This window comes from Piliocolobus tephrosceles, chromosome 11 (genome assembly GCF_002776525.5).
Source record: "Piliocolobus tephrosceles isolate RC106 chromosome 11, ASM277652v3, whole genome shotgun sequence".
NCBI classification, from domain to species: domain Eukaryota; kingdom Metazoa; phylum Chordata; class Mammalia; order Primates; family Cercopithecidae; genus Piliocolobus; species Piliocolobus tephrosceles.
This window is the reverse complement of record NC_045444.1, coordinates 9,346,493-9,365,269: the sequence shown is the minus strand read 5'-3', so window position 1 is coordinate 9,365,269 and position 18,777 is coordinate 9,346,493. Positions and strand designations below refer to the sequence as shown.

Genomic DNA, 18,777 nt, shown 5'->3' with positions numbered 1-18,777 from the left:
GAGATCATGGCCCGTGGCCAGGCAGGGAGGCCCAGGGCGCCAGCAGATGCCCCGGTTCAAATCCCCATGGAGTGGGGCTTCTGTTTGCAGCTCTTTTGATATCTATGTCCTTATACATAAATTGGGGAGAAATACAGCCACCAATTTCTCAAGTAAGATAAATAAGAATCGTGACCAGATATCACCAAGGGTCCCTTAATTTCCATCCTGAGGGAATAATTAAACAGCTCCTCCTGGATGTTCAGGCCTAGAGGGGCCTGAAGGCTGAGGCAGAATCTCTCAGCTGTCTGCCCAGTAAGCTGCAGGCTCAGGAGCCTGTGTGGGTGCCTGGACCCCTCTTCGGCTGAGATGGGGTGAGGCAGTGCTGGTGACCTCAGCACGGTGGACAGCAAAGGAAAGGGCAGTGCCCAGGCCCAGGAGCCTGGCTGGCTTAGCTTGGGTCCCCCAAAGCCCATCTGGAGGCCAGGCTTTGAGCGCAAGCGGTCTCCTTGGGAATGGGAAGCAGGGCACGGGTGGGAGGGAAGCCATGCAGAGGTGTGGAGGTGTGGGTGATGCTTGTGGGTACTTGAGGCTCAGTTCTGTCACCACCCTATGAGAAACTGCAGAACCTTACTCAGACCTCCAGGGATTCCTTCAGCGTCCTGCCTTCACTGGGAGGGCTGTGCTGGGCCTGCTATCTGAGTGCCCTCCGAGTGCAACCGGGAGCCCCAAGGCCCCACACCCTGGTAACAAGCTGCAGTCTCTTTTTCTTTCTTTCTTTCTCTCCCCCTTTCTTTCTCTCTTCCTTTCTCTCTCTCTCTTTCCTTCTTTCTTTTCTTTTGTTTCTTTCTTTCTTTTTCTTTCTTTCTTCTTTCTCTCTCTCTCTTTCTTTCTTTCCTTCCTTCCTTCCTCCCTGCCTCCCTCCCTCCTTCCTTCCTTTCTCTTTCTCCTTCCTTTCTTCTCTCCTTCTCCTCCTTCTCCTTCCCCTTCTTCTCATTCTCCTCCTCCTTCTTCTCTTCCTTTCTTTCTTTCTTTTCTTTCTTTCTGTCTTTCTTTCTCTCTCCTTCCTTCCTTCTGTCCTTCTCCTCTTCCTTTCCTTTCCTTTTTCTTCTTTCTTTCTTTCTTTCTTTCTTTCTTTCTTTCTTTCTTTCTTTCTCTTTCTTTCTTTCTTTCTCTCTTTCTCTCTTTCTCTCTCTCTCTCTTTCTTCTCTCTCTCTCTCTCTTTCTTTTCTTTCTTTTCTTTTTGAGATGGAGTCTCACTCTGTCGCCCAGGCTGGAGTGCAATGGCATGATCTCGGCTCGCCGTGACCTCTTCCTCCCGGGTTCAAGTGATTCTTCTGCCTCAGCCTCCCAAGTAGCTGGGATTACAGGTGCCTGCCACCACACCCAGCTAAAATTTTGTATTTTTAGTAGAGATGGGGTTTCATCATGTTGGCCAGGGTGGTCTTGAATTCCTGACCTCAGGTGATCTGCCCACCTCGGCCTTCCAAAGTGCTGGGATTACAGGCATGAGCCACCATGCCTGGCCCTCTTTTTCTTTTTTAATATCAATATTTACTTCATTTATATATACATATATATGCATACATATATATATATATATATACCTTTTTTCTCTTTTGCTAATTAGCAATCTCATTTGCTTATTACAGTATTATTTCAAGATTTTTTAAAGGAAGTGGTATTACTTTTACTAAAGATGATTACTTACCACTGGTAGTTTTTTCCTTAAAGTTTGCTTCAAAGGCAAGAGTGTAAGAAGCTCTAACAGGCTCTAGGGCTGCAGTTATTAACTCCTCTCTTCCCAGCAAAAAGTCTTTCGTGTCTCAATTCCACTTTGACTGGCAGCTCTTGTTGATTCTTTATGGCTGAAAATTTTTCTTTTTTCTTTTTTTTTTTGAGAGGGAGTCTGGCTGTGTCGCCCAGGCTGGAGTGCAGTGGCCGGATCTCGGCTCACTGCAAGCTCCGCCTCCCGGGTTTAGGCCATTCTCCTGCCTCAGCCTCCCGAGTAGCTGGGACTACAGGCGCCCGCCACCTCGCCCGGCTAGTTTTTTGTATTTTTTAGTAGAGACGGGGTTTCACCGTGTTAGCCAGGATGGTCTCGATCTCCTGACCTCGTGATCCGCCCGTCTCGGCCTCCCAAAGTGCTGGGATTACAGGCTTGAGCCACCGCGCCCGGCCTATGGCTGAAAATTTTTCTAAAGGTTCCTTGAATTCTTTCCCAGAATGTCAGTGTAAGTAAGATGATTCGAAACTCACTTGATCCTTCTAGGGAGGGTGAACAGTGGCTCAAGATGAGAAGCGTATTGAGACAAAGAATTCTGAAACCGAAAGATGTGGCCATTTATTCTGGAGAAGTCAACCAAGTGATTGCTGACTTAATTAAAAGAATCTACCTCCTCAGGAGCCAGGCAGAAGATGGAGAAACCGTGACCAATGTCAATGACCTTTTCTTCAAATATTCAATGGAAGGTGAGGTGGAATCAGCAGGTGGGAAGGAGGGAAGAGTGGACGCTTGCCCCAAACCCACAGATGTCATCTTGGAACATTCCCTAGGTCCCAGGCAGTGTACTAAGTCTGGGACATACATGCATGTCACCTGCACGGTGCTATGTGAACCTGTTGACCAGTGAGGAAACTGATACTTTTTTTTTTTTTTTTCTGAGACAGAGTCTTGCTCTGTTGCCCAGGCTGGAGTGATGTGGCATGGTTTTGGCTCACTGCAACCTCTGCCTCCCAGGTTCAAGCGATTCTCTTGCCTTAGCCTCCCGAGTAGCTGGGATTACAGGCACCTGCCACCACGCCTGGCTAATGTTTTGTATTTTTAGTAGAGACGGTGTTTCACCTTGTTGGCCAGGCTGGTCTCGAACTCCTGACCTTGTGATTTGCCTGCCTTGGTCTCCCAAAGTGCTGGGATTACAGGTGTGAGCCACCGTGCCCAGCTGAAACTGAGACTTAAAAAAGAACTTGCCCAATGCCACACCCCCATCCCTCTTTTTAGAGGCAGAAAGTTAGTTTCAAATTCAGGTCTTTTAAACTCAAGAAGCCATGTTCCTGATTACTACACATTTTGTTTGGGCATAATTTTTAAAAAGGAGTAAAGTTGAGAGGGCATCTACTTCAAACTCGTTCTAGCTTTTAGTCATATTGAATGGGTGGTACATCCCTGTTCAAGTAGCAATACCAAAGGGGGGGGGTCAGTGAAGGTCTCCCTTTTTCTTGAGGGCAGCAAAGATCACTAGTCTCTCATGTATGTGTCAAGAGATGGTTTATGCACATACAGAAAAATGCGTGTGAATATTCTTTTTATTTTTAAACAATAAACGGTAGTACACCAAACATACTGTTCTGCACTGTGCTTTCTCTTTACTTAAGAATGCATCTTGGGGCCAGGTGTGGTGGCTCACACCTGTAATCCCAGTACTTTGGGAGACTGAGGCGGGTGGTTCACCTGAGGTCAGGAGTTCGAGACCAGCCTGGCCAACATGGTGAAATGCTGTCTCTACTAAAAATACAAAAATTAACTGGGCCATTGTGGTGGACACCTGTAATCCCAGGGACTTGGGAGGCTGAGGCAGGAGAATTGCTTGAACCTGAGAGGCGGAGGTTGCTGTGAGCCGAAACCGTCCAATTGTACTCCAGTGTGGGCGACAGGAGTGAAACTCCATCTCAAAAAAAAAAAAAAAAAAAGCATCTTGGTCTAACATGGTGATTTCTGTGTTTAAAAAAAAAAAAAGAATGCATCTTGGAGGACTTTCTATCAGCTTTCTCATCTTTTTTTTTTAAAAAAGCTTACCTTACTTCAAGCTTCACTCAAGTTAGCTTTGCAGATATTAATTTTCTGATATTAATTTTCTCTAAAATTAATAATAAAATCGTCCCAGAAGTGATTGGTAAACACAGTTCACAGCTCTGCCCAACACGGATTCATCCAGGCCACTTCTACTGTGCCTTTAGCTCTCCGGTACTGGGCTCCCTGTTTTGGCCAGGAGGAGTCACTTCTCAATTCCTCGAGTTGGGCAAGTGGCTGGAAGGCCATCCCCAGTGGCCATGTGGGGCAGGAAGAGGCCCTGTGGGGTTTGCCACATCCTTCCTGAGAGGAGGGTGTTGGGGGAGAGCAGCGACGTGCTCAGTGATTGCCCCTTCCCTAGGGCTCATCATTTCAGACCATGCCCCCGGTCTGTCCTAGGGTCCTCCTCTGCAGCCTTAGCCAAGCTACTTCAACTCTGGGAGTCCTCCAGTTTCCTCCAGAAAGTGGGCTTCATCTGTGCCTTACAGGGCTGTGGGGCTCCTTAGACGAAGCAGCAGCAGCGCCACCTGTCAGCCCTAAATGCCAGCACCCTGCAGCTCAGGATGCAGAGGAATCCTCAGAGTGACGATGTCTCGTTTGGGACATTTGGACCACGTTTGAAAGTTGCATTTGTGGCCCAGCATTGCCTATTGGTATGGTAAATAATCTAGAGAGGGTTTTCAAATTCTCTTTCCTGTCTAGGAGTGGCCACCATCCTTTATGAGAGTCGTTTGGGCTGCCTGGAAACCAGCATACCACCGCTGACTGTGGAATACATCGAGGCCCTGGAGCTCATGTTTAGCATGTTCAAGACCTCCATGTATGCAGGCGCCATCCCCAGATGGCTTCGCCCCTTCATCCCAAAGCCCTGGCGGGAATTCTGCAGGTCCTGGGATGGACTCTTCAAATTCAGTAAGAGAAGAATTGAGAGCACCTTTTGCAGAAGCAGGTTGACCTGCCGTGTCGTGTGTCTAACTCTCATCCAGACAATGGGTGACCATAGCAGAGGATGCCTAGATGTAGTCATGTGTTGGTTTTTGGACCCATACCTTTTGGATTTATTTTTGTTTTGTTTTGTTTTGAGATGGAGTCTGACTCCGTCGCCCAGGCTGGAGTGCAGTGGTGTGATCTCGGCTCACTGCAACCTCCGCCTCCCGGGTTCAAGTGATTATCATGCCTCAGCCTCCCGAGTAGCTGGGATTACAGGCGCCCACCACCGTGCCTGGCTAATTATTTTGTGTTTTTAGTAGAACTGGAGTTTTACCATGTTGGCCAAGCTGGTCTTGAATTCCTGACCTCAGGTGATCACCCACCTTGACCTCCCAAAGTGCTGGGATTACAAGTGAGCCACTGCGCTTGGCCATGGATTTGGTTTTCAAAGAAGTAAAAAGCATGTGGATTGTGACTACGGGTAACATGATCAGTTTTTTCATTTGAGAATAATTTTTATTTTAACAAGCATGCCAGCAGGGACATGTACAAGTAAATGTCCATGCAAGATGATGTCTTTACTCCAAATAAATTGGTCAGTGCTTAAAATGTTGAGTTTCAGGCCCACGCACATTTATTTGAACGTTAAAATTTTTGTTCAAATCCAAGGTGAGATTACAAAGAGATTCATTTTCTTATGTGACTAAAAATTTTACTATAAAAGCATTTCTGAAAAGAAAGAAATGATTTTCAAAATACTTAGAACAATGTTCTAGAGCAATGCTAACACTGAAGAAAGTGTTTCATGGTGTCTTTTCGAGATCAGTATTTAGGCCGGGCACAGTGGCTCACACCTGTAATCCCAGCACTTTGGGAGGCTGAGGCATGAGGATCACCTGAGGTCATTAGTTCAAGACCAGCCTGGCCAACATGGCGAAACCGCATCTCTACTAAAAATACAAAACTTAACTGGGCGTGGTGGTGCATGCCTGTAATCGCAGCTACTCGGGAGGCTAAGGCAGGAGAATTGCTTGAACCTGGGAGGCAGAGGTTGCAGACAGCCAAGATCACGCCACTGCACTCCAGCCTGGGTCACAGAACAAGACTCTGTCTGAAGGAAAAAACAACAACATTTATTTGAATATGTAAGTCCTGAAGTCTGTGCTGCATGGTAACATCCCAGCTAATAATGCATGGCCTTTTCCCCTCCACTCATTTTCTCTTCTGAAAGTGTGGTAGATAAAAATAAAAGAGTTTGCATTTTTGTTACTTATATTATATAAATAATATATTTGGCTATTGGATTAGTAAAGCAAACATTTGCAAATATCTTACAGCTTATTTTTAAAAAGGAAGATATGTTTAGCTTGTCTTTTAACTTTTCATTCGTTTACATAAGCAAGTGTATGAGTGAAACTCCCAGGTTGACATTAGATAAATTGGGTTTCCTTACCCTCTGTCACCTGCCACTGGTTTAGTTAAGCTACTGGGAGGACAGGGGGCATTGAGACTGAAAAGATGATTGTCAACCCAAACTCCTTTCAAAAGAAATACTGTTTTCAAACAGGCCAAATTCATGTTGACAACAAGTTGAGGGACATACAGTACCAAACGGACCGAGGCCGGAGGGTGAGCGGCGGACTTCTCACATACCTCTTCCTTAGCCAGGCACTGACGCTACAGGAGATCTACGCCAACGTGACTGAGATGCTGCTGGCCGGCGTCGACACGGTGAGTCTGGGGTCCTGGTTCTCAGCAAGCAACACATGATAACTCCTTCCTCACCATCTCATGGACGTTGTCTACTTTTTTTGCGGGGGAGGATGGAGTTTTACTGTATCACCCAGGTTGGAGTGCAATGGCACGGTCTCGGCTCACTGTAAACTCTGTCTCTTAGGTTCAGGTGATTCTCCTGCCTCGACCTCCAGAGTAACTGGGATTACAGGTGCCTGCCACCATCCCCAGTTAATTTTTTGTATTTTTAGTAGCAATGGGGATTTCACCATGTTGGCCAGGCTGTCTTGAACGCCTGGCCTCAGGTGATCCACCTGCCTCGGCCTCCCAAAGTGCTGGGATTACAGGCATGAGCCACTGCGACTGGCTGTTGTCTACTTTTAAGGCAGATTTGTTTAGCACACTGTTCGTGTTTGTACTAGACCTGCTGCACTGCTGAGGGGCTCCAGGAGGAGAAAACTCTGCGTGAGGAGTCACGCATCGCTTAATGATGCAGATTTGTTCTGAGAAATGCATTGTTGGGTGGTCCTGTCATTGCGTGAACATCTTAGAGTGTATTTACACAAACCTAGATGGTAGCCTACCAGACACCTAGGCTGCATGGTCGAGCCTATTCCTCCTAGGCTACACAACTGTACAGCATGTTACTGTACTGAATACTGTGGGCAGCTGGAACACCGTGGTAAGTATGTGTGTATCCAGACATACTGAAACACTGACAAGCTACAGTACAAATGTGGCATTAGAATCTTATGGGACCACCGTTGTATATTGGGTCCATCATTGACCAAAGCATCCCTATACGATGCATGATTGTATATTAAATGTAAGGCGCATAATGATTTCTGTGAAAAGCGTAACCAAAATTCCATATCACACACACAAAATGATAATAAATGTTTAAAGTTTACAAATCATTCCTAACATTTTGTCATTGTTTCATAATGTCACAAATGAAGAGGGTATGGACATTAAAAACCTTAGTTATCATTTGAAATATTCCAGGCCGTGGAATTTATTTCATAAAGCCAAGAATTCATTTCATTCATCCCTCAATTTGTTACATAAAGCCAACATAACTTCAAAACCAAAACCTGCTAAAGACAGTGTGAAGAAAGTAAACTTAAGCAGTTTGGTTGATGAGAGAGAGTGTGTGTGTGTGTGTGTGTGTGTGTGTATCAACAAATTCCCTGTGAATGCAGCCCACTAGTGTGGCAGATCAATGATACACTGGAACCAGGGAGGGTTCATATCAGAATGAGACAGAGCACTGCCCATTAACCTGGGGGGATCCCACAGGCTATCCGATGGGAAAGGAAGAGGCAGACCAGCGTGTATACCTTGTCCTGTGAGTAAGATGCAGCGGCACCGCCCCCTCCCGGCTGTGTGCGTGTGCACATCTGTCCGTGACTGCATGAACACAGGGCAGGGCGTGGAGGCAACACACTAGGTAGTTAACATGGGTTTCTTGGCTGGCTGGGAGTGGCATGGTCCAGGGGGGATAAGGAGCCATGTTCCTTTCAAAAACACATTTATAATATAATACAATTAATAGGATATGTGTGAAAATGATCCCCATGTAGGTACAGGTGCAGAGCAGTTGTAAAATTTGCTAAAAGGAAGTGGCAAAACAGGGAGGAGCTAGGCTGATGCTTTCAGTAGGTGGAAGATAATGAAATTTCTGGCCGGAAACTGGGGAAGCTGCGGGCTGGGGTGCTTCTGGTGGTCGGGTGGAAAGTGAGAATTTAGAGTGAGTGACACTTCGCTGTTTCCAAAGCATTCCATGCACACCCTGCCTGTCTCACAGCTTCCTCCAAGGTAGCAGTCGTTGACTTCATTAACAGGTGGCAAAACTAAACAACCAAGCTCATTATCTGAAAGCTTTTCCTTTGCACGGGTGCTTCCCAGCCTTGAATAAGGCACTCCCTGCACAGACCTCCATCTTAAAGGGACGAAAAAGCCTCAAGGCTTTATTTTTATTATAATGTCACTTAAACATGTAAAAGCAAAAAACAAAACAAAACAAAAACACACATACACAGCATAAACTCCTTATTCTTTTGGATCTTGTGCAACAATAAAACAAAATGTATATAAATTCAATGCAAACTAAATGATACAATCAATGAAGATTCTACTTAACTATGTGAATGTGATGGTGTGGATTTGCTCAAATTAAGACACTGCTTGAAAAGTGAATCAATGAATGAATGACCTGGTCACTGAGCTTGTGCCTCCTGCCCCCTGGTGGTAACTAAGAACATCACAATGAGGTGGCATTCAGAAGGCAGCCGTTCCTTTTAGCATCCTACAGTAGAAGCCAGGGGACACATTCTTACAACTTCATACTGATTTTTAAAAATTAGTATGATTTTATTGCAGCATAATTTATGCACAGTCAACTCCATTTAAACTGCATAATGCGATACAGATTGTTGGCAGATGGAACCATTTATGAAACCACTGCCACATTTTTCTAAACATTGATGGAAATGGAATCATATGGTATGCTGTCTTTTGCATCCGGCTTCTTGCACTCAGAAGAATGACTCGGATTCATCCATGTGGTGGCATATAACAGTAACCGATTCTTTTTTATTACCGAGTAGTATTCCATTGTATGGATATACCACATTGTTTCCGTAAAAATGTGATTTTAATAGAAGTTTTCTATTCTCTTGATAGGAAGCATCTAAGTAATCTTTTATAATTTATAAGACCTTGCACATTCTATTATATATACAAGTGGCCTGCCCTCCAAAACACGTGGTATCTTCTACAAGAAAATGATATCAATTATTGCCTGCTTAAATTAGGTGTTTTTTTTTTTGGTGGAAGAGAAAGGCCTTTATACTGTGGCATTTCCTTGTTTACAAGAGAGTGAAATGTAGCCCCATAGATGATACTATTGATTTTAGTGAAAATCTTGGGACCTACGAGAATAAAACAATGATTTTCAATAAGTAGAAAGGTTTGAGGAGAGGTATAAAAAATGACATGGCTGGCCAGGTGCGGTGGTTCACGCCTGTAGTCCCAGCACTTTGAGAGGCTGAGGTGGGCAGATCACAAGGTCAGGGGTCTGAGACCAGCCTGACTAACATGGTGAAACCCCATCTCTACTCAAAAATACAAAATTAGCTGGGTGGTCATGGTGGCGGGCGCCTGTAGTCCCAGCTACTCAGGAGGCTGAGGCAAGAGAATGGTGGGAACCCGGGAGGCGGAGCTTGCAGTGAGCCGAGATCGCACCACTGCACTCCAACCTGAGCAACAGAGGGAGACTCCGAAAAAAAAAAAAAAAAGACACACTGCTTTGTATAGACAAGCTATTGACTTGCTCTGTGTGGACCTTCCTCAATGAAGGCAGGACACGATGGCTAACTAGTGATCGATCCCCTGTGCACTCCGATATCTAGATTAGGGCATCCAGAGTGGGCTGGGCCCAGCTTCCTGGGCCTGGGGATGCCGGGGGGCAGCCTGAGACCCTTTCTGGCACACAGCGAGTGAGCCCTGCAAAGAAGGTCACACGAAGTCCCAGCAGATCCTCCAGGCTCCACAGCGTCCCTGACATACTGCTCTTCAGTGATTAAAAAAGCTCCAGGATCATGTTTCCTGTGGCTCTTCATGACAGGAGCACACGAATCATAGAGTCCATGTCACTTGCCAAATGTGTTCAGTTATTATTATTATTTTTTTTGCCATGAATTAAGGAAACAGTCTTTCGTTTCAGTAAGACATTAAGTGCTATATGGAATTGGAAGAGTTTGACTTTGCAGCTGTGTGTATTCCCAGGGGACTTCATACCTGCCACCGCGTCTGTTTCAGTCCTGGTGTTACCCACTGCCTGCCTGTGTCTGCCGCTTTCTCTCCTTAGACGTCCTTCACCTTGTCCTGGACAGTGTACCTCCTGGCAAGGCACCCAGAAGTGCAGCAGACGGTGTACCGGGAGATTGTCAAGAACTTAGGGGAAAGGCATGTTCCAACTGCAGCTGATGTCCCCAAGGTCCCGCTGGTCAGAGCTCTCCTTAAGGAAACCCTGAGGTAAAAGGCTCGCCAGAATCTATCAACAAACTGTGTCCCTTACGTCCCTGGTTCTCTATCGTAACAAGGTCTCCAACTGCCTTCAATGACTGACTTCTTTAGGATGAGGACGTTCGTGACTGTGATTTTTCCTCTGCTCTTGTCAGAATAGCAGAAAGACCATTCTATTTTATGGATCGACATAATCCTTGTTCTCTGTAAATATCTTTGGGCTGGGCACAGTGGCTCACACCTGTAATCCCAGCACTTTGAGAGGCCAAGGCAGATCACCTGAGGTCAGGAGTTCAAGAGCAGCCTTGGCCAACATGGTGAAACTGCGTCTCTACTAAAAATACAAAAATTAGCCGGGTGTAGGGGTGGGTGCCTGTAGTCTCAGCTACTTGGGAGGCTGAGGCAAGAGAATCACTTGAAGCCAGGTGATAGAGCCGAGATTGCACCACCGCACTCCAGCCTGGGCAACAGAGCAAGACTGTCTCAAAAAAAAAAAGATTTTTGGAGCAGTCATTGAATATTGTCCCTGCTTTAGCCAATTGGCTTATTGGGGGTTTCCCAACATATGCCTGGGTCAACGGCCTTTAACTTTGTTCCTCTGAAGATAACACGAAACAAGATCGATATGTCAGGAAAACAGTTTGGGTGTTCTGCTGATTTCCAGACCTGGGTACAAACCTCATGGTTCTTGTGCGAATGTCCTCATCTGGGTTGAGAAGCCACCCAGTGAGGCTCATTTACTCCCAGACAGGGCTTTCCTGACAAAGGGGAAAGCCGGAGGGATGTGGGCTGTCCTGGGTTGAGGGGATGGTTTGGGTAGGAGGTGGGATTAAGGACAGATGACATCCCTTCCCCAAAGCACGGCATCCTCTGTGAGGAAGTGCTGTGACAAAGAGCAAAGCTTGTTTTCTGCAGTATGTACTAAAGAAATCTTTCACAGCTGACTTGATAATGACCTCAACCTATAGAGCACGCTGTTCAATCTCAAAATTAAAAAAAAAAAAGAAAAAACAGGAGCTGGCTGTGGGGTTTATTGGTATTTATCAATTAAAGTTTTATTCAGTGTTTTCTGAGACAACCTGATGGCTGAAATGCCGTTTCTCCAAATGCATTTCATGGGGTCTTAAGTCCTATGAACTATTTCTTGATAAAGTGGTCCCATGGTCGCATAAAATATTAGAAACTTGGAATTTTCCCTTCTGGAAACACAATGGCATGTGAAAGACTTGGCTTTGTGTTTTGCAAACGTTTTGCTTTGGGAATCTTTTCCACATTCCTCAGAATACTTGCTGGCAAAGCAAGACAGCAAAGAAGCCACAAAGGTCCTTGCAAAATGTTTCAGTTGAAAAAGTATCATGTGTTACTTTTTAAGAATTTTTAATGGAAATGGAAATATATCCGAGGTTCTGAATGTTCAATAAAATATTGTGAAAGTCACCACACCGTTCCTGTCCCTGCTGGCTCTTCTGCAGGCTGTTTCCAGTGCTGCCAGGGAACGGCCGGGTCACCCAGGAAGACCTGGTTATTGGCGGGTATCTGATTCCGAAAGGCGTGAGTTTGGGGACATAGGGGTGGCCAGGCCTTGCAGGTTGGGGTTGAATTGGAATCTGCTTTGTCCCTAAGCAGAGATCAATAGGTTTCCTTTTCTTTTGCATGTATTTTAAGATGAAGATGGGGTGTTGGGAGGAAGGAAGGGGATGATGTGATCTCAAAGTTCTGGAAACTTACTGCTCACCAGCAAGGCCGCCCATGCTCCTTGGCCTGCTCCCCAGGCCGTGTGGAAGTAGCCAGTCACTGCTGAGAGTCTCTGCAGGGCTTGATGTTCTTGTCAGTGGTTGCAGTGACATTTGGTGTGCACTGTGGAGCGGGAAGGGAGGGAGCTGCTGCCATCCTGGGTGTGAGTAGATCCAGGCGGCCCCCGGGAGGGAGCATCCCGGGAGAATGTCCTGCCAGGGCTCTGGGCCCTGCCCTGCTCTCGAGTGATTCTGCTCCTTATCCTTTTTGTGTCATCGCTGATTTCCTCAGACCCAGCTGGCCCTTTGCCACTATGCCACATCGTACCAGGATGAGAACTTCCCTCGGGCCAAGGAGTTCCGGCCTGAGCGCTGGCTGCGGAAAGGAGACTTGGACAGAGTTGACAATTTTGGATCCATCCCCTTTGGTCATGGGGTTCGCAGCTGCATAGGGCGGAGAATTGCAGAACTGGAGATTCACCTCGTCGTGATCCAGGTAGGGCGTGGAGGCCAAACGTTGGCCTTTGTGTTTGGCCTCTTTCTACTGGGCTCAACTGGATAAAGACTTCCAGGTTAAAAAGAAAACACGATTTTGGAAACTTAAGAGCAAGAGCTGTCAGGCACTGTGGCTCACGCCTGTGGTCCCAGCTACTCAGGAGGCTGAGGCGGGAGGCTCACTTGAACCTAGGAGTTCAAGGCTGCAGTGAGCCTTGATCACACCACAGCACTCCAGCCTGGGCGACAGAGTGAGGCCCTATCCAAAAACAAGAGCTCTGCGTGAAATCCCTTGAAAATGACTCCCCATCTCCCGTGCCCACCCCGCCCCCCAACCATGGCAGCCACTTCAACCCCATGGCCTCCTGCCTTGCTTCACTCCTTCCTTGGAATCGTGTGGGTGGACGACAGTCCACAGCCTGAAGATTTGGATGGGGTGTGTGTCACTGGGGGTGTCGGGGGCCCAGAGCGCAGCTCTCCTGCCATCACACAGCAGGTTGGGAGAGAGGGAAGCGGGGGTCAAATGAATGGTCTTCAAATGCTAGGGAGCATAAAACCAGCAGGGAGCGCCTTACAAGGCAGGCTTCTAGCCCTGCCTGCAGAGTCGCGGGTTTGGTGGGTTAGGGGTGGGGCATCCACTGCTGCTGCCGATGACGATGGTGTGGTGCATGGCTACAATCTGAGAAACGCTGGAGGTCTACGCAAGGCCCTATGGGGTTTGGGGACCCCACCTCCACCTCTAGTGGCTGGGTCTGCAGTTAGGAGCTGGCCTCTCAGGCACCCTCAGCAGCAGGCCCCCCGGGAAAGGCACAGTGGCCCTCTTGCTGGTCTCCTTTGTTTAACCGAGCCAACCGTTTACACGGAGCACTGGTTCTCGAGCTTCTTAGGTTGTGAAACATCAGGAAGCCCTGGGTGTTGTTAGAGAACACCTCACACGTGAAGATACATAATTCTGGGTTTTCACCGTATCTGGGTTCAGGCTGTAGCAGGAACTAAATAATACCTGAAGGAAATTTTATAAAAGAAAAGTCAATGGCGGAGGAAATTCCACCCGTTAGCCTCTGCTGCAAGTTGGAGAAGACTGTTTCAGTGACGGGAAACCTTGGCCCGAGGTTTGGGAGCTTCATCGTTGCCCGAGCATTGGGGGGCAGTGCTTTTTGTCTTTTGTCTCCTGCCTAGTTTTAATTTTTTCAACAAACTAACCACTCAGAAAAGAAAAAAATACTGTGTGGCACGTTGGCCTTGATGTGAGGAGACCCACATGTGAGTCTTCCCTCTACCATGTGGGAATGAGCAGGTGTTTCTGAGAGGTCAGCACGAGGGGGTTGGGTGTTGAGGCTGATTCACCCAGATGCCAGCATGTGATGGAGCTGCCTGAAGACATGTTGTTCAGCTCATTTCTTTAATAGTGACAAAGGCGTGAGTTACACCTGGGTCCCCATTGCAAGGCTTGACCCTTGAGTCCTGGTGCCTTGCCTGACTCTTAATTATCTTAAAAGAGATATCTTAAAGAGATTATCTTGAAGAGATAGTCGCTTTAGGGTGATGGATACTTTGGTATTCTTTCAAACTCACCGTGCAGGTACATTCCGGTTTTACCCTGGGAGGCAGGTCTGCTTCTGCTTTTGAACTATAGAAATGAGAAATGGAATCAAAGGTACGAACCAAGATCAACAATCTCATCATTCATTCCTTTTTCATTACTATTCACTATTACCAGCACAACTGATTGTAAATTAGGCTCTGCGGAGAGCTCTACCTCCCCTTCTAATAGTGTTAGAGGCCGGACGTGGTGGCTCACACCCATAATCCCAGGCCTTGGGGAGGCAGAGGTGGGAAGATCGTTGGAGGTTAGGAGTTTGGGAGCAGCCTGGGCAACAAAGCAAGTCTCTGTTTCTACAAAAAAAATTAAAAAGTTAGCCAGATGTGATGCATGCCTGTAGTCCCAGCTACTGAGGAGGCTGAGGTGGGAGGATCACTTGAGCCCAGGAGGTTGAGGCTGCAGAGAGCCGTGATCACACCATGGTACTCCATCCTAGAGCCCTAGCCCATCCTGGCTGCAGCTTCTTTGCCTGGGAGACAAAACTGGAGAGAGAGGAAGGGCAGGGCGGGGACTGCCTGGGTCCTAAGTAGGGGTAGGAGACTATGGTGTCACCAGCTCATCTGCCCCCTGCCCTGTCCAAATGGGCTGAAAGCAAGGCCCCCTTCCTCCCAGGAGCCTGTCCGTGGACAGAAGTCTTTAGAGCAGGTTACCTGTATTCCTAAGCCCAGGACTGACTTTGAACATCAAGCCCTGGCCGGCCGGTGGGCAAGATAATTGCTTTAGGGTGATGGATACTTTGGTGTTCTTTCAAACTCACCATGTAGGTACGTTCCAGTTTTATCCTGGGAGGCAGGGCTGGTTCTGCTTTTGAACTGTAGAAATGAGAAATTGAATCAAAGGTATGAACCAAGAATATTTAAATTCAGGATGTTAGCATGATGAAGTCTTTTGGAGGATTCAGCTCTCTCCGCCTCTGTTTCTGGCCGGTTCTGAAGTGGCTGCAGATTCGGAACCAGCAGGAAACCCGGAATTTCACTTTGTTCCGCATTTCCCCATGCTCCTTTGATGGCTTCTTCATCTAGACCTGAAGTGGAAGCAACAGAGTTAGAATTTGAAATGGCAAATGAAACTTAAGTCATCTGAGCATCTGCCTGCATCTCTGTCTCATGGCTGCACAGCTGCTCAGTGGACATGCTAGGCTCTGGTACGGGATCTAAAAATCTGTTTCCAAACAGCAGGCTTCCCGCTGACCCAGAGGTTCTGTAGCCTCCAAAAGCTGGATGTGGGTGCTCATAGCCTGGGCTCTCTGCAGCCCAGTGCCGCCACAGGAAGAGTAAAAGCATTCAGGGAGCACTGAGAATTTTCTGCTGTCCCAATTCTGACCCTTTCTCTCTCTTTCTCTTCTTAGTTGCTTCAACATTTTGAGATCAAAACATCTTCTCAGACTAAAGCTGTTCACGCAAAAACCCACGGGCTCCTGGCGCCAGGGGGGCCCATCCATGTACGATTCGTTAACAGAAAGTAAGCCTGGATTTTAAACCTGGGCTGACGTAGCAGACCAGCTCGCCGACACACAGTGGCTATTTGTGTGTTGCTGATCACCGTGGAGAAGGCAAGCGAAGTCGCTGGAGGCTGTCTTGTTATAGACTGGCCTCCCAGGTCCTGGGACACTTGTAAATCTTTATGCAAAGTAATGTAAAAAGGTTGCTGTTTACTGGTGCAGACCAGAGGTTGCCCTTTCTCTGGGGGAAACAGCTGTTTAAAAACCAGTGGCACTGAAATTTTGTGCTTCATACATTGTGCTAGACTCAATATTTAATGACTGGCAGTATCCTATGCATTTACTTGTATAGGGAAATGGTGGTTTACTTACATATTCAGTTCTCCAGTATATGTTCTCTAATACTGGCATCTGGGCTCAAATTGCCATCAACAGTAAGTTGGAGGCAATTTCAACTTGCTGTTTCTGATTTGAAGAGGGAACATTAAGAATGCCTCTGTAATACTGTAATTATGGGAAGAAAGCACCAAAGGTGACATTTTATCCTGAGCACCAGATTTAGATCCTATTAAAGGGCTCAAACTTAAAAGGGCTGGCTGGGTGCGGTGGCTCACGCCTGTAATCCCAGCACTTTGGGAGGTCAAGGTGGGAGGATTGTGTGAGCCAGAAGTTCGAGACCAGCCTGGGCAACATGGTGAAACCCTGTCTCTACCAAAAATACAAAAATTAGCCAGGCGTGGTGGTGCACACCTATGGTCCTAGTTACTCGGGAGACTGAGGCAGGAGGATCGTTTGAGCTCAGGAGGTTGAGTCTGCAGTGAGCTATCTATGATGGCACCACTGCACTTCAGCCCGGGCAACAGAGTGAGACCCTCTCTCAAAAATAAAATGAAATAAAATGACTGTACTCTTACTTTTTTCTCCGCGAGTGCTTAATTTTCTAGTCATAATGCCTGATGAAGTTGACTATTAGTTTTTATTTGGAAGAAATAAAAAAGAAAGCTCCTGGTGAAATCAAGAATAATCAGATTTTCTAACCAAATCTAAATACGGAGTAGAGCAGATATATAAGAACTGGAAATATGACTACGTAAAATTTTGTTGCCTAAGTTGTGAGAGGTAATACAACGGGCAGCATGGAAAACAATGTAACTTTAGAACATTTTTATTTCAAGGAAAAATAAATACACAAATAGAGACGCTACAGATACGACAATATTTTTATCTTGATGCTGTTATTTTAAATATCCACACGAGAACCCTGACCCAGCTGTGTGCCTGTGCCAGGCTCTCAGGGAAGCCGTGGCTCCAGGAGTGCTGAGTCCTGCTGAGTTCTGTTGCCTTTCCTGCTGCTCAGTAGTTGCTAAGAGGAAGCACCGTAATTTCCTGATACTCTTGCCTTGTCATCATGCCCGAAACAGCACATTCCCAAATCCGTAATTCCTTTTACATAATCCTGCTCCAAAAATGACTTTCCTACTAATATAGGCCATATAGTTTTTTTTTTTTTTTTGCATTTAGTAAGTCATTCCAAAATAACCCTTAAGTAAATAGACATAATATCCATTTCACATACCATTTTTGTTAAAGTATATAATAAAGTTGAAATCTCTGTGTGATGGCAGAATCACTCTTGTATGAATGCTGTAAGTGTACAGGTAAATGTGAAATTAGGTCATATTAACTGGCCAAGCGTTGGATTGATTACTTTGAGGTAGCAGTATACATATATTAAGTTTTATAAACTATACGAAATTGCATTCTGTTTGAGACTGAAATTTAAAATATTGAGAATAAGCGATTTGAAGTAAAATATTGAGAATAAGCGATTTGAAGCGATTTGAAGAGACTGAGCGCCCGCTGCTCAGTCTCACTGAACAGGAAGGGAAGCAGCCGGAGCTAGACACGGGGGCCTCCTGGTGTGATGTAGCAGGAAGTGCAGGGTGCCACCCAGGAAGCATCCGTGCCAAAGAAATGGAGATTTAGCTGGACAAGTTTCTAGGTTCGCTACTGGTTTATAAGAGACATGTGGTATACAAGGAGATGTCAAAACTCCATAGGTGGCTGGGCGTGGTGGCTCACACCTGTAATTCCAGCACTTTGGAGAGGTTGAGGTGGGAGGATTGCTTGAGGCCAGGAGTCTGAGACAAGCTTGGGCAACACAGTGAGATCTTGTCCACTAAAAATCAAAAAACTTAGCTGTGTGTGGTGGTGCATGCCTGTAGTCCTAGCTATGTGGGAGGCTGAGGCTGGAGAATTGCTTAAGTCTAGGAGGTTGAGCCTGCAGTGAGCTGTGACCTGCCACCACACTCCAGCCTGGGTGACAGAGCAAGACTCCATCTCAAGCAAACAAACAAGCAAACCCCATGGGGATGCAGTCAGCAAAATCCAGAATAAAGTGAGGTTTATAGGACCAATGTCTCGGGTTTCCAACAAAGCAAATACGTGACAGGCAAAAAACAAGAGGAGGGGCCGGGCGAGGTGGCTCATACCTGTAATCCTAGCACTTTGGGAGGCCAAAGCGGGCGGAAAACCTAAGGTCAGAGGTTCGAGACCAGCCTGGCCAACATGGTGAAACTCCATCTTTACTAAAAATACAGACATTAGCCAGGCATGGTGGCAGGCTCCTGTAATTCCAGCTACTTGGGAGGCTGAGGCAGGAGAATCATTTGAACCTGGGAGGCGGAGGTTGTGATGAGCTGAGATCACGCCACTGCACTCCAGCCTGGGCAACAAGAGCGAAACTCCGTATCTAAAACAAAAAACAAAAAAACCAAGGGGAGGGAAGAACTGTTACAGATGAAGCAATATAGGAGACATATTAAGCAAGTATAGTGCTGGACTTTGTTTGAATCAGATTCAAATAAACCACTTGTTAAAAAGACATTTAAGAGATAATTTTTTTTTTTTTGAGACGGAGTCTCGCTCTGTCGCCCAGGTTGGAGTGCAGTGGCCGGATCTCAGCTCACTGCAAGCTCTGCCTCCCGGGTTTACACCATTCTCCTGCCTCAGCCTCCTGAGTAGCTGGGACTACAGGCACCCG

The 18,777-nt window shown here is 46.6% G+C and overlaps 1 protein-coding gene across 2 annotated transcripts in view; it reads left to right on the top strand.

Annotated features, from left to right (window-relative positions):
- Positions 1-16,619, top strand: part of LOC111551563 (cytochrome P450 27C1) — a 29,695-nt gene extending 13,076 nt beyond the window's left edge. Inside the window, exons 2-8 of one of the 2 annotated variants that reach the window (XM_023225567.2) lie at positions 2,252-2,451; positions 4,472-4,681; positions 6,267-6,430; positions 10,305-10,471; positions 11,935-12,013; positions 12,488-12,691; positions 15,642-16,619. In XM_023225567.2, coding sequence (XP_023081335.1) covers positions 2,274-2,451; positions 4,472-4,681; positions 6,267-6,430; positions 10,305-10,471; positions 11,935-12,013; positions 12,488-12,691; positions 15,642-15,758 — 1,119 coding nt within the window. In that variant the 5' untranslated portion in view covers positions 2,252-2,273 and the 3' untranslated portion in view covers positions 15,759-16,619. The remainder of the gene's footprint in view (positions 1-2,251; positions 2,452-4,471; positions 4,682-6,266; positions 6,431-10,304; positions 10,472-11,934; positions 12,014-12,487; positions 12,692-15,641) is intronic. The other variant, XM_031936407.1, reaches the window with a different exon arrangement.
- Positions 16,620-18,777: the final 2,158 nt, after the last annotated feature.